The following is a 15,400-nucleotide window of genomic DNA, read 5'->3' as shown; positions in this document are numbered from 1 at the left end:
GCTTAAGGCTATTGCTTTACCACTTGAGCCACAGGGCCACTTCTGGTTTTCTGGTGGTTAATTGGAGATAAATCTTACAGACTTTCCTGCCCTGGCTGGATTTGATGTGTGATCCTCAGATCTCAGCCTCCTGAGTAGCTAGGATTACAGGCATGAGTGCCACTGGTGCCTGGCTCTCTGTAGATCACATTTACAATAACAATAAAAAAAAGTTGCTCAAAGTAGAATTTTCATGAAGACAGAATTTTTTAACATATAATGAAAGATTCTCAAACACAAAATGCTTGTGGGAAATGTGTAAGAATGCATAGTCTAATCTAAAGAGCCTATGTTTCTATTAAAGAATATTAAAAGAATACTTTGTGAAATAGATTGATAAATGGAATACTGCTATGGAGTGGTTTAGAACTTTCATTCTTCTATCCTGTGTGTGAGACTCAGGAAACAGGGACAGGATGAAGCATCCACTCAGTAAGGACCTTCTGTCCTAAAAGACAAGCCTTGATGGTTGGGATAGCAACAGAGGAATTACAGAGAGGACGTAGTAGGTTGGTAATATTTTGCATACTTGTCAAGAGCAAAGCTAGGGTCTTGGCACAGATATACCCTGGAATTTTAGTATGTATGTCAATGCAAAAGCAGTTTATTTTTCTTTCTTTAAAAGCATACACTGGGTGGCAATTTGGGGGACGGGCAACCTGCTCATTACTGGTATATGTCAGGGTATGAAGACTGCCTGTTATCAACAGTAATGCAAAGAAACACTAATAGGATTGAAGTCCAGCGAACTCAAGCACAAAGAGAGATATAACTCTGAAAAAAAAAGAAAAGAAAGTGAAGCTGTGGTTCAAGTGGCAGAGTGATTCTGAATGTTGTGGGCCTTGAGTTTAAGCCTAGTACTAAAGAAAAAAGCTTGGTATCCTTATTATTATTATTTCACATCTTCTCTTTTACTCTTCAGTCTCTTTCTATCTCTTCCTGCAATCAACTGGTTCTAAGAACAAGACAGATCCATAACATTGTTATGACCAGGGATGAGAAACCACCCCCAAGGGAAGAAACAGCAAAGCCTCACCAAACAGGCTGTTCGCCCACATCTCACAGAAGTAGACAGTAATAGCTCTAACAACGTCTCTGGAACCTGTAACAACCAGAACTGAGCAAATTATCAATTAGGCTTTTCTTTGGACCAGTACTAATTACCCACACCTCTTTCCCCTGCCTCAATTCTTCATCTATTTTAACCTCAACGAAATGTCTGTACTCTTTCAAAGATGGGCTGGTATGCTGACTTGGCCTCATTTCATAGCCTGCTGCTTCTGTCTCATAAATTCTCCTCTTCTAGGGCCCTTTGCCATTTCTCTATTTGGCATTGTGGGGCCCTGACAGTAGGTTCCCTATACTTGGGCCTCTGACCCAGAACTCTGGTAATAACAGATACACAAAAAGAAATCATATTTGCTTCACAATACTGTGATAGTTTTTTATTTTTCTGGTCCTGGGGCTTGAACTAAGGGTCTGGGCACTGTCACTGAGTTTTTGTGCTCAAGACTAGCACTTGAAGTACTTCTAGAATTTTTGGTGGTTACAGATAATAGTCTCAGGAACTTTCCTGCTTGAACTGGCTTCAAAGTATGATCCTCAGATCTCAGCCTCCTGAGTAGCTTGGATTATAGGCATGAGCCACTGGGACTTGGCTAATTTTCTGAATTTTGAACCATGTTACATTTCTTGACATAAGAATACTGTAAAACTTATGGACACTATACAGAAATGGTTTATACAACTATGTTGCCCTTCATTTTATATTTTTGGGAAATTAACAAAACTCATGAAGTTTTGTTTTTTGCACAAGGACATTTCTGGAACAATACAATATTGGTGTATAAGATTTTGAGCCACTAGGAAACATTTTAGACAAGATCTACACTTATTTTAGTGATATGTCTTCATTTTCAGGAATATAGCAAGTTGTATACTTTGTATTAGTAAATCATTGTGGTTTTAATTATAGCTATCAAAGTAATTTCAAGTGTCACCCTTTTTCTCTTTCTCTCAATCTCTTTTTTTTTCTCTCATTTGAACTCACTGGGTAGCAAAGGCTGGCCCTGAACTCATGATTCTCACATACTAGATTAGAGGCTATTCTGGCTTTATCTCTTAACTCTCCTCAATAGAAGAGTGAAAATAGGCCATAATCAAGATGTAGAGTTACTATATATTGCACTTAAGTCCTACTATCATTATGCAATCAAAATCCATGACACGGAGAATATGGCAAACTTCCCAATGTACTTCATAGTTAAAGAAATGAAGATACACACCTGATAAAAGTAGCAATACACAGAGTGCTTATCCTTAGAGGATGCTAAATTGAAATTTATATTAAAAAATAAATAAGATAGGCAATAAAATTTTTGTGATTGACTGGTTGGCATTTCTCAGGAGTTATATGAATAAATATGAATTCCAGCGTCAATGTTGTATTTTAGCACTGACTGATTTCCTATGATAAAATAGGTTTCCTGAGATTTAACGAGAATAAATGAAACTTCTAGCAGCTTCATTACAATGATAACACAACTTTAAGACAGTGCGTCTTGAAATGAGACTCATGTTTGTGAATTTCAACTCAAGTTCAAGTTCACAATGCCTCAAGGTCATGATTATATCTTTTAAAGTAATTTTAAAGAATGAGTGAGGGGCTGAAAGGTGGCTCGGTGGTAGAGTGCTTGCCTTGCATGCCTTGAGGCCCTGGGTTCGATTCCTCAGCACCACATAAGCAAAAAGAAAAAATTCGGAAGTGGTGCTGTGGCTCAATTGGTAGAGCGCTAGCCTTGAGCTGAAGAGCTGAGGGACAGCACCCAGGCCTAGAGTTCAGGCCCCACAACCAGACTATCTCCCCTTCCCCCCAAAAAGAAAAGAATGAGTGAAAACCTGAAAGTTCATGACTAGGCTATTGTTTTGTTGCCATGTAATATACTTAAAAAGTAGAACTTCCTGGGAAAACATAGTGCTAAATAGGACCACTGCAAAGCTTTTACATATTTATAAATCAGATCATTAATGCTATCAGCCTTGCATGAAGTAGGAACAGTCAATAGCTGTTAAGAAATATACAGTGTCTGGCCCTCTATTACTGGCTGGAAAAATATAGGGTAACTACTAATGTGGAATGTTTATTACAGATGGGATAATGTTACAGCTATGTGTTAGGAGCTGAACCATAGAAAAGAGATTTTGAAGCAATTACTAATCAGGAAAAGATTCTAATAAATCAATCAGCATTAAGGTTGCTCTTCATCAGCTAAATTCATGGTATTGCAAATTATTTACATTTCTAAACGGCTCACCTGGCTTAGCAATGATATTCAAATAATTTCCATAATGTCTCTTGACAAGGACATCTTAGAAAATTGCTTATTTAACTTGGAGATTTTTAATGGAACAAAGAGAGTATGGGGGGAAAATAAAAGAGAGACACACATTTGTTAGAATGAGAAAAACACAACAGAGAGGGAGCAAAAAAGAGAGGTGAGAGAACTTCACCAAATACAAATACTTATGTGTGTGTGTGTATATATATAGATATAGATATATAACAAGATATGAGAAAATATAAAGGTAATTCAAATGTAAAATAAAATGTTAATATGTATAAATATATTCATTCAATCAACACTAAGTGTATGCAGATATAGAATTGTGTAGTTTCCTGATGTTATATCTGTCTTGATCATTATGGAATAAGCATTGATACACTAAGCACTTTTTCACATAGTGAAAACTATACACTACCCAAGCCTATTTGTTGTAGTCTCTCTGATTAGCATATATTTTAAACTTCAAAGCAGAACAATAGAAGTTACAATGCATCATCATCATTATTTTGGGGAAAAAAAAGAGAAAAGACTTTTCTATGTTCTTGAAAAGTCTCTAAGGTAAAAAGAAACTGTGCCTAGAGTTATATAGTAGTTCCATGGAGCATTCAAATTTCTCCCTGTGGTGGAATTTCATTATATTATGCACCTTGCCAGAAATTACTTTCTAAATTACTGTGTTGAATTGAACATGGAGTGCACAAGCAAAGGAGGAAAAGTGCTTTAAACATAAAAGAGCAAAGAAGGAAAAAAGTCCTTAACTACCCATTCGTGTTGAAAGTATCTTCTGCTGCTGCTGGGCTTTAACATTTATTCATTTATTTATTCATTTATTTTATTCATTCACTCATTTTTTTTTGTGCCAGTCTTGGAGCTTAAACTCAGAGCCTGGGCTCTGTCCCTACGCTTCTTTTTGCTTAAGGCTATTGCTTTACCACTTGAGCCACAGCTTCCCTTCTGGCTTTCTTGATAGTTCAATGGAGATAAGAAAGTCTCACAGACTTTGCTACTCAGGTTGGCTTCCAACCATGATCCTCAAATCTCAGCCTCTTGAGTAGCTAGGATTACAAGCATGAGCTTGTAATACCTTGGCTATTTCTGGGCTTTTTGAAGCATAGAAAATATGACTCCATCCCAGCCCTCAAGAAGCAAAATCTAGTAATCAGAGAAAACTGATAGAACAGGAGGAAGATGAAAATATCAGTATCTATATGTCCTGCACAAAGTAAGACTGCTTAGAGAAAAACACAGGGAAAAACCTAACTCAAAAAAAAGTTTTCTACAGGTGTCTAACCAATTTTGCCAGTACCACTTACTGAAGAAACTGCCTTTCTTCCATTCTATTTTTTTTAGCTCCCTTATTGAAGATTAGGTGGCTATAGGTCTGTGGGTTCATTTCTGGGTCTTCAGTTCTATTCCACTGGTCTTCAGGTCTGTTCTTGTGCCAATTCCAAGCTGTTCTATTATGGCTTTTGTAGTAGAGTTTGAAGTTTGGTATTGATATTCTTCCAGCACTGTTCTTTTTGCTATTTGGGTCTTTTATTGTTCCATATAAAATTTTGGATTGCTTCTTCTATTTCCTTAAAGAATGAGGTTGGGATGTTAATAGGTATTGCATTGAATTTGTAGATAGCCTTTGGCAGTATTGCTATTTTCACGATGTTAATCCTCCCAATCCAGGAACAGGAAGTTTTTCCACTTCCTTAGTTCTGCTTTAATTTTCTTTTTCAGGTTTTTACATAGGTCCTATGGTTTCCCTTATCTGCAATAACTGGTATATGTCTAGGACAAGCAGAAAAGGTCAAAAGCTATGTACATATGACTATATAAGCTGATGCTAAGCAAAATGAACCCCAAGATAGGGACCCAAGAGATTTTATCTTTCTTGCTGTTCTTGTTAATTTACTTGTACTATGTGATTTTTTTTTCTTTCTTTGTATGTTCTTCCTCATGGTATAACCCCTGTTGTCACTGTATTTGATTCTGGTGTCCTGCATCTTATATATACATTTTTCTAATTTGGGGAAGGGAAGGGAAATAACAAAATGCTGAAATAATGATACAGGATGACCCATTGTCACAATGGGATGTACAACACACTAAAATGAACTTTACTTTTTGTGGGGGGAAGGGGAGAAGGAGTAATTGGGGAAGTAAGGGGAAAAGGGATGGTGAGGAAAAACAAAGGGGAGGGGTAAAACGCTTGATAGGAAATGTACTCATTATCTTCCTCATGTAACTGTAACCTCTCTGTACAATATCTTTATAATAAATATATTAATAAAAGAAAAAATCAGGTAGACTTGCTGAAGTAGAAGACTGAAATCATTTCTCGCATATACACACCCCTTCTAGGAAAGACAGGGCAGAGATTTTGAAGCTTTCACTCTATCTGATCAGTAAGAATAGAAACTAGCCCATACCATTAGCTTTGTTTGTTCTTTCCTCACTTGACTCTGAAGCCCAGAGCCTGATGCAGGCATGACAATTAAGACATAATAAATGTGAAACCAGGTGCCCATGGCTCACAGATGTCATCCTAGCTCCTCAGAAGGCTAAGATCTGAGGATTATGGATGGAAGCCAGTCTGGGTAGGAAAATCCATGAGACTCCTTTTTGTTGTTGTTGTTTTGCCCATCCTGGGGCTTGAACTCAGGGCCTGGGCACTTTCCTTGAACTCTTGTGCAAGTCAGTGCTCTAACACTATGAGCCACAGCTTCACTTCTGGTTTTCTGCTGGTTAACTGGAGATAAGAATCTCATGGACTTTTCTTCTTGGATTAGCTTTGAACCGAGATCCTCAGATCTCAGACTCCTGGGTAGGTAGGATTATGGGCACCTGGTTCATGATTTTATCTCCAATGAATACCTTCTCTCCCCCCCCCCCCCCCAAAAAAAGATAAAAAGCCAGAAGTGGAGCTGTGGCTCAAGCAGTAGAGATTTGAGCACAAAGCTCAGGGACAGCACACAGGCCCCAATTTCAAGCCCTAGAAATGGCAAAAAAATAAAATAAAAATACTTTTAAAAGGACAGGGATGACAAAGTGGTCACCCTAATTCTAAATTCCATTGCATGATGAACTGACTGGTGGATATAATGCAAACACAAGAAGAAAATCTTGTTTGCTCATTTTATTTCCTTCTTGTTTTCATTAAGTCTTGTTTTATCACCTAAAATGTTTGAACCTTTGCTTCAGACAATCTACATGCAACTAATACTTTAGGTGTCTGACCCATAATTCAACATTCTACTTTTGAAAAAAGGCTGAAAACTTCCGTTTACTAGTATGTTCATAGATGTGGATTGTGTTCAGAATTTAGTGAAAATGAGATGACAGGTAAGACAAAAAGTGCACTAACTCTGACACATATATTGACTTCAGGCCATATGTGGAATAAGTCTGATATTTATTCAGTAGATGTATTAAGTATGGAACTAAAATGGGAGTTCTCTGGTTTTCTTAGGTATCTCAAACACAAATGACAACTAAATTACATCTAGTCAGCAATACCACATTTAATGTACATGTGCAAATTTGGTTCTTTTGATGTTTCTAAGCTGATTTTTATATAGCTATGAATTCCACATATCACTCCAGTTATGGTTAATATAAAAGACACACAAATGAAAAATACTTTATATATGAAGAATATTGATAAGGAATCTCTACAGTTCTAGTTAAGTATAGGAATTCAATGGTTCAAAGGGGGGGGTGGTAACACAAATATTTTTGGGAATTTTGCTTATCTTTTATAAAATTCAAAATTCCCGTAGACATATTTACTTGAATTCAGATAAACTTAATTACTTAAATTCAATTACCTATAGCTTTTATATCCAAAATGTTTGCAGTAGTTAGGATTGAGAGGCACAGATGGTAAAGTATGCTATATTTTTTATCAACAAATTGGTTTTATGTGTGATTGTGAACTCAGAAATATATTGCACGTATCATTCTACTTCAATTTTACAAGTAATAGTTAATCTTACTGTAAGGCTTCAAAAACTCTAAATGCTCAACACATTTCATAAAGGAGTTATTTATACTCTTCTCAGTAAAATTTTACATTTAAAAATTTCATAGAAATTCTCAGAATTACCATAAAGGCACTACTACTAAAACACATACCTTTGCATTTATGGCATGGTCTGAGACAAGGATTAGAGTAATCCTGACATTTAAGATACTGGGATAATGCAGTCTTACCAAGCAAAACTGGGTCCTAAATTCTAACTGGCATTGTACAAGATTATTTTGTGAGCCTTAATTATGCCATATTTTGAAAAGAATTTAGGACCCAGTTTTGCTTTCATTTCCTGGACAGGTAAGTTTAAGTAAACAATAGTCTCAAAAATATTTAAGGATTAGTTTTTTTTTAAAGTATACAAAACTGCTATCAATTTTAAAGGGATACCATCACAAACATTACTGTTCAGTCTTGTCTCTTTAACCCTGTTCCATTTTCCTAAATCCATTCTGCCAGTAATTTGGGTTTAAATCCTTACTGTGTATACACTGATCTCAGGACAAACTGAACACATCAGTATGACCAACAGCCTGACTTCTGCCACCTACTTATTCATTCCTCACTTAGCCATGCTAAAATTGGCTACTCCAGACTGCCATAATCTTAATCATCGTTTGTTCAAAAACACAAAATTATTCTGTCTACATTTGTGTCAGTAACTACTGTACACCAACATCTGCCCTAAGAATTCTTTAACAGCTGAAGGTTGAGTATATACCATAATAGCAATGCAGTGACTTCTCCATAAAAAGTATCACTAGGCTGGGAAGGTGGAGTGGTAGAGTGCTTGCCTAGCATGCATGAGGTCCTGGGTTTAATTCCTCAGTACCACATACACAGAAAAAGCCAGAAGTGGCACTGTGGCTCAAGTGGTAGAGTGCTAGCCTTGAGCAAAAAGCTCAGGAACAGTGCCCAGCCCCTGAGCTCAAGGCCCAGCACTGGCCAAAAAACAAACAAAACTATCACTGTGTGTATTATTTATATTACATTAAGCAGGAAGCCTTATGACAGGAAGAAATTGTTGGGTGGCTGTTTCACTCTCCATAGCTAGGCCAAAGTATAACTGGTGTATTTGTTAAGGAATATTTGTTCATCTCCCAAGAGATGAAAACTAGATGTGAGCCTGAAGTCTAAAAGTCTAATTATGAGTTGGGCTTCTTGTTGGTAGAAATCCTTATTTGTAGAGATCATTGAATGTGAAAGCTTAGTACTGGGTGTTTTACCATGACACACAATCTTGACAACTAAAATTTGCCTCTTCTGGTACTGGGGTACTTTATAGCAGCTAATTTTATAAACAGATACAATCAATTCAATTTACCCAAACAAAATGGAAATGGAAAGGAGAAGTATTAACTTAATCATACTATATACACTATGGTATATGATACAGAGAAGATAGAGGTTTTGTGTTTCAAAGTACTTGTTTCCTCAGAAAAAGAAATGTAATCATGTCACATTAAAACTAGTCTAAAAGGTGCTTTTTGTGTTCTGATGCTCAATGGTACATTATTTTATTCTATCCATTCATAATGTGAATTACACTAGTAGCCTGAATGGAGATAATTACACCGTAACATGGCATAAGCATTTCCAAAAATTATCACATTGTAAAATAAAAAAGCCTTATGGGGAAAACGTTAGGGCATAACAATCAAAATCGTCATCAGTGATGTACAAACTACACAACAATTTCCAGAAACCAATACAAGGTGAGTTTTGGAATCAACTTTTAGAATTGTGAGTCTTCAAATAACCCTTTAACCACCTTTTTTTTCCCCCCCAATATTGGGATTTAAATTCAGGGCCTTTATGTTGTGTAGCTGGCACTCTTACCATTCTTATACCTCCTGTTCTTCGGTGGTTATTTTGGAGATGGAGTCTCACAGACTTTCCTGGCCAGGCTGACTTTGAATTGTGATCCTCAAATCTCAGCATCCTGAGTAGCTAGATTGCAGATGAGAACCACCAATACCTATTATAATTATTCAAACAATCTCCTTCCACTTAAATTGAATACACTAGTGAGAAAATACATGACATATGGTTTCTGGAGAGTACATACACACATACACACACACACAGAGCAAAAACAGCAACAAAAAATTAGATGTTAGGGGCTGGGAAGGTGGCTCAGTAGTAGAGCGCTTGCCTTGCATGCATGAGGCCCTGGGTTCAATTCCTCAGCACCACATAAGCAAAAAGAAAAAAGCCGGAAGTGGCGCTGTGGCTCAAGTGGTAGAGCACCAGCCTTAAGCTGAAGAGCTGAGGGACAGCGCGCAAGACCAGAGTTCAGGCCCCACGACCGGATCCCCCCCCCCAAAAAAAATTAGATGTTACATTCATGTACTATATTCTACCATTTGTCAATTCATAAACCAAAAATTTTTTTTAAAAAAAGGGTGTGAGGGAGAATAGTCTAATTGGTTGGCTATGGTCACAAAAATAGACTTCTAAGAGACAAGGAATTTAATTTCAAAGAGAATGATTTAGGCCTGGGAATGTAGCTTAGGGGTAGATTGTTAGTGCCTAACATTCATGAAGCCCTGTGTTCGATTCCTCAGTAACACATAAAAAGAAAAAGCCAGAAGTGGTGGTGTGGCTCAAGTGGTAGAGAAAAAGCAACTCAAGACAGTGCCCAGGACCTAAGTTTAAGCCCAGGACTGAAAAAAAAAAAAAAGATTTAACAAGTGGAGACATAAATAGTGCCACTGATGGGTAGCTCCAAGTAGCAAGACTGTGACACAACTGCTAGTCACACTAATATTAAGCACAGGGCTAACAGTGGGAACGGACCCTGAAAGCCTAGGGTGGTGCAACTAAATCTGTGTTTATGACAAAGCTATAATGGAGGATCAGTCATCCTTCAGAAATGCCCTGGCATTTCACTGGGCATCTCAACTATAAAGCTGTGCTGAATGGCATGAGGAAAAGCATTCAAACAGTGCTAAGTGAAAACTATTTACTAAAATGACCCAAGGGTATTATTTCATTATGTCACACAACATAATGAGACAGAGCTTAAAGAGTGTTAATTTGTAGTCACTTAGAATTCTAAGTCAATTCACATAGTTTGATGTTTAGTACTAAACAAACCATACTTATTTTAATTAGTGACTTACCTATCAACTGTTGTATTATAAGTTTGTTAATACTAAGAGCAGGCCTGTATTTCCTTCAGACTAATGCACTGGAAGAGTGGCCTGGGAACTCGAGAACCTGTTAAAATTACACTTAATTTCATTTGACCTCACTAGAACCGTTTACCTGTAAATTAAGAGGTGAAAACCAGGTATCTGGAATCTTTTCCAGTTCTACAATGACTCCTCCGAGTTTTCAGCACGTTTTTCAGTAACTTGCAATTACTGGGGGCGGAAGCCGAACTTGCTCTAGTGCTCTCTGGCCTTCATGTCCAAATAAATGGGTAACCAGCCCATCTTGTCAAAATAGAGGTAAAATTCCTCGAGTTAGAGATGGGAAATTCAATGTAGTAAGTTTCCAAGTGATACTAAATGCACCCTGGTCTGATGACTGCATTTTAGGTAGCAAGTTTCTAGGATTTGAGGACACTGAATAGTGACAAACTAGGATCAGCACTACTACAGACTATGACAAGATGCACACTACCATAAGGAAAATTTGCCACCAAGTTTCATGATGAAGTATGTCCAAGTATTCATTAGAGTATAAAAATATTGGTATTAAGTTGGTCATTGAAACAGAGTATGATATTGTAGTCTAATTTTCTGAATGATATTAGTTTTTTTTTTTCATTTGTGTGTTTGAGAACTCTCCAAAACAAGTATAATTTCCTGGGCATGGAGGCTCACAACTGTAATCTGAGCTACTTGGGCAATAGAGACAGGGAGGACCTCAGTTCTAGGCTACACAGAAAGTTTGAGATGCCAACTTAAATCAATAAAAAGCTGCACGTACTAGCGCAGCTCTGTCACCTCAGCCCAGAGAAGCTGGGATGAACAGGGAAAATGGTGGTGCAGGCTGGCCTGAGTAATACAGGCCACACCGCTACTGTGGCTGATCCACACTACAGCATTCCTACACTTACCTAGCTGACTGAGCCTCATGCCTACACGATTTATGGTCTTCAACTCCATAGACACCAAAGCGTAGAAATGTGTATTTCCCCTGGAAACTATTCCAAACTCAACTCTCCGAACACACAAATTACAATAACTATTCTGTCAAGCTCAAACCTTTTTTCCTGTTCTGCTCGTGGTACTGGGATCTGAACTCAGGGCCTCACCCTTGCCATGTTTGGTTCATTAAGCAAGTTTTCTTAGCTGCTTTCAAACAGGAAGGCACATGCCAACATTAAACTGTATGACTTCAGAAGCAGGTGCTTAGAAATGTACCTCCAAATCTTATTCCATGTCAACATGAGTTTTGTGGATTGGGCGCAGATCAAGTAGCACAGTGCTTCTCTTCCAATAACAGTCACACAAAAACCTAATTATTTCTTCCTAAATATTTAAGGAACTGCTTCTATTAACAAGGCAGCTGAAACTTAAGACTATTTCAGCATTAGCTAGTTCTCCGCAAGAGTAGTCTATAATATTCAAAACTGTCAAGACCTTTACCAATATTTACCACACAACTTACTACAAACCAATGGGTAATCTAATGTACTGAACTTAAGAGTTGGGTATAGTGGTGCACCTCTGCCACCCAGGAGGTGAAAAAATCAAAATTTGAGGGCAGCCAAAAAACAAGCCAGGTCTGTACCCAGCTGTGTGGAAAGGGAAGGGAGGAGTATCAGAGTCTAAGGCCAACCTGAGAAAAAGCGACAACTTACCTAATAAAGCAAAAAGAATGAGGGCTGCTATTGCTCGAGAGTGTAGCATGTAACCTAGTTAAGCAGGAAGTTCTGAGTGCAAACCCTAGTCCCAAGAAAAAAAGTCAAAGAATTCTAGAATGTCAAAATTCTCATTGTCTTGGTGCATCCTATTAAAAAAAATCTGCTACAGCCTTAGCAGGCTGTAGCAGAAGTCTGGTTTCTAGTCATCTTGTCAAGGAGATAGTGGCAAATCTTTCTATATCAGCAGCAACTGCAGAGGCTTTGTTTCTCCCTTGAAGCAAACCCACCCACAAGGAACTATGGAAAAGCAAGGAAAGCCTAACTTCCAAGTGGGGTGACCACCATGGGAGATGGAGGAACACTCTGCTTACATGAGCTGTGTGTCCTTAGCCATGAATGGTATTCATTTTAAGAGCATATATTTGTAGTCAAAGGACTGCTTGCCCCAATACTACAATGTTAAAAAGAAAAATATAATTGCCTCACTTCCAAATTCCTCTGAAATTGTAAAATACCCTGCAAATGAAAATCAATTGTTTTACCATGTTCTTTCTTGGAGGTTACTGAATTATTGTATTAAAATATTTTAAATACCTTATTTTCATTCACTTGTCATACTAAATGGATAAAATTGTGCACAATTTTGAAGTATTTTGTAAGAAGCAGTGTCCAAAAGTATTCTGAATTATAAGCACCCTCATCACAGTTTTGAAGTAATAGTAACAACTTCACCTGTTCAATATACATTACTTTAAAAAAAAACAACACTCTGTGTATTTTCCCACCCAGGTTTGTCAGAGCACATGACAGGATGTTTTCTTTCCAATAACATGAGATACTCTTTGATAAAACTCACAAGGTAGTTAAGATTAGTAAGAAATCTTTAGCAGACACAAAAGATGAAAGATGAAACTGCAGCGAGAGCATGGAAAATCCAAAAGATCTATTAGTGCAAAAATCTACTGAAAAACAACAACAACGAAAGAGATAGATAGAATTAACAAGCTACAATAGAAGTTATGTCTTTAAAGCAGTAGATTATAAACAGGGTGGGAAATGTTTAATATGTGTCCTCCTGAAAAGCAGTTACCATCTTTTACATTACAAAAAAGAACAGCTGGTGTATTTTCACAGCATCTAGATTTATTTGTGGTATAAAGCCATAGAATTGTACTATTATTACTCCTTTCCCACCCTGGCAGAGAATAAACATGAATTCAGAAGCACAGTGGAGTGAAAACAAAGAGAGAGAAAAGGCAGCAGAGAAAGACAGAAAAGGTGAATACAGAGCTACAGAAGTGTTTATTGAGCATGCTACAGAGGTAAGCAGAGTACACACAGATGAAATTAAACAACCATCAAACCTCCCAACTTTGTTAGAAAATTAATTTTTAATTGTGCCGCTTTCAAACTATACTGAATTTTACATTTCTAAAGATGTAAAAACTCAACTAATAGAAAATATACATGACCATTCTGTCTACATAGGTAACAGAATCTATGAATCTTGAAACTAAGTACATCAATTTCAAAAAGTATTGGTCATTTAACAGAATCAACAATTCAGATTGACAAGAACTGTTCAAATAAATTTGACCTGTAGATTCTGAGCCATGTTTTTATTAAAGTCAGATCTATTCCTAAATACAAAATATTTTGAAGATTTATTAAAACTGAATATTACAATGCAAGGTAAATTAAGACTAAAGGCACATAAACTTTGGTCCCACCTGGTTGTCAGTTTTAGAAAACTGCCACAAAATTAATCTTCCTGCAAATTTTCGCAGTACACTTTCTTTGTCTTTGAAAAATACATGCACCAGTTCCTGAACTAGCTAGACCAGTCTGCACATGCTCAGAAATCCACAACCATATTCCAAATCTTAATTACAAACTAAGGATGGCAATATATATTTAAATGCACATAAGTCATGTCAACTTCAAAAACATCTACGAAAAATATTCAGCCACAAACAAGACATTACTTAGTGCTGACAGTTATGTGATACGTCCCACAAGAGTGTGTACAAAAAGGTTAAGATTCCACAATGCTGTCCACGTAGGGTTCAAACTTACAGAAATCACTTCCTCTCAAGAAATTAATACTCTGCATCGTGTTAATTTTAACTAATGCCTACATTCAGAACTGAATCTAGACCAGAATTGTGAGATACAAAAGGCCAATGTTTTTTGTTTAAAAAGCAATAAAGCCTAAGGTAGTAAAAACTAAAAATGCCTCTTTATTCTTTCAATATCAAGTATCTTATTTGATTAAGTACAAAGAAATGTGATAAGCCAATAATCCAAAAGAAGTTCCAAGCAGGAGAAACAAAAACTTAACCTTTTTACACACCCCTGCCTAAACATATTTTAATTTCCATTTAACAATGTGCCCTAGACAACCAATTCCGTTTTCTCTAGTAAATGCACAACAGCAACACTAGTTTTCCTTTGTAAGGCACGTATGTCAACTAAGTTGAAAAAAAAAAAAGCAAAATTAAACTGAAATTTTAAACAGACAATAAAAATGGCTTCCCTATACAACAGATGAAACAGAGCAGTTAATGACTCTGCCTTTACATAAGCCAATTCATTTTATAACCAAGGAATGATAACAGCATGAAAAAAAATCAAACTCTGGTCCCCACTTTTCTGAACAGTCAACAGGTGATGACACCAAACAATGTGATTCACCCCAGTCTTCCTCTTCCCTTCCTTCTTTATATTGTGGACTTGGAGAAAGATACTCTCAGATGGTGGTTTTCACCAAGGTTGTAATTATGAAGATCAATCAAGGCCTGAATAGCTTCTTCCACTGTTGCCATCTGAAGAAGAGCCATTTTGTGATCTCTTCTGAAACAAAATTATGAAATTAGATACTACATAAGAAAGAAGTCAAATACTTGAACTTTTCTCACTGCAGAACTAAAATTTTCTAAAATCAGAAATACTGTACATTACTTGAAGAACATTTTTATTTCTATTAAGCCACTAATTTAAAGACAAGGAAACTTGCTTACTGAAAAAACTTAAATGCTTTCACAGTGCCCCCAGTGTTAGCAAACAGTGTTCGGAGATCCTCTTCTGCTACTGAAGGACTAAGAAAATTGGATAGGAAAGAAAAGAATAAAGATTAGCAATAAATTTTATATTAAAATACAACATATATTCTTTTTT

At 36.8% G+C, this 15,400-nt stretch overlaps 1 protein-coding gene across 3 annotated transcripts in view; it reads right to left on the bottom strand.

The window, feature by feature from the left end:
• Positions 1–13,595: 13,595 nt before the first annotated feature.
• Positions 13,596–15,400, bottom strand: part of Ptbp2 (polypyrimidine tract binding protein 2) — a 43,356-nt gene continuing 41,551 nt past the window's right edge. For 2 of the 3 annotated variants that reach the window (XM_013018303.1, XM_013018304.1), the window contains exons 12-13: positions 15,244–15,321; positions 13,596–15,073 (exon numbers count right to left, since the gene is read on the bottom strand). In XM_013018303.1, the coding sequence (XP_012873757.1) occupies positions 14,944–15,073; positions 15,244–15,321 (208 nt within the window). In that variant the 3' untranslated portion in view covers positions 13,596–14,943. Of the gene's footprint in view, positions 15,077–15,243; positions 15,322–15,400 lie in introns of all 3 variants that reach the window. The other variant, XM_013018302.1, reaches the window with a different exon arrangement.

The sequence above is a fragment of the Dipodomys ordii genome, unplaced genomic scaffold (assembly GCF_000151885.1).
Source record: "Dipodomys ordii isolate 6190 unplaced genomic scaffold, Dord_2.0 Scaffold39, whole genome shotgun sequence".
Lineage (NCBI taxonomy): Eukaryota > Metazoa > Chordata > Mammalia > Rodentia > Heteromyidae > Dipodomys > Dipodomys ordii.
The sequence above is the reverse complement of the archived record's forward strand: the minus strand, read 5'-3'. Positions and strand labels throughout refer to the sequence as shown.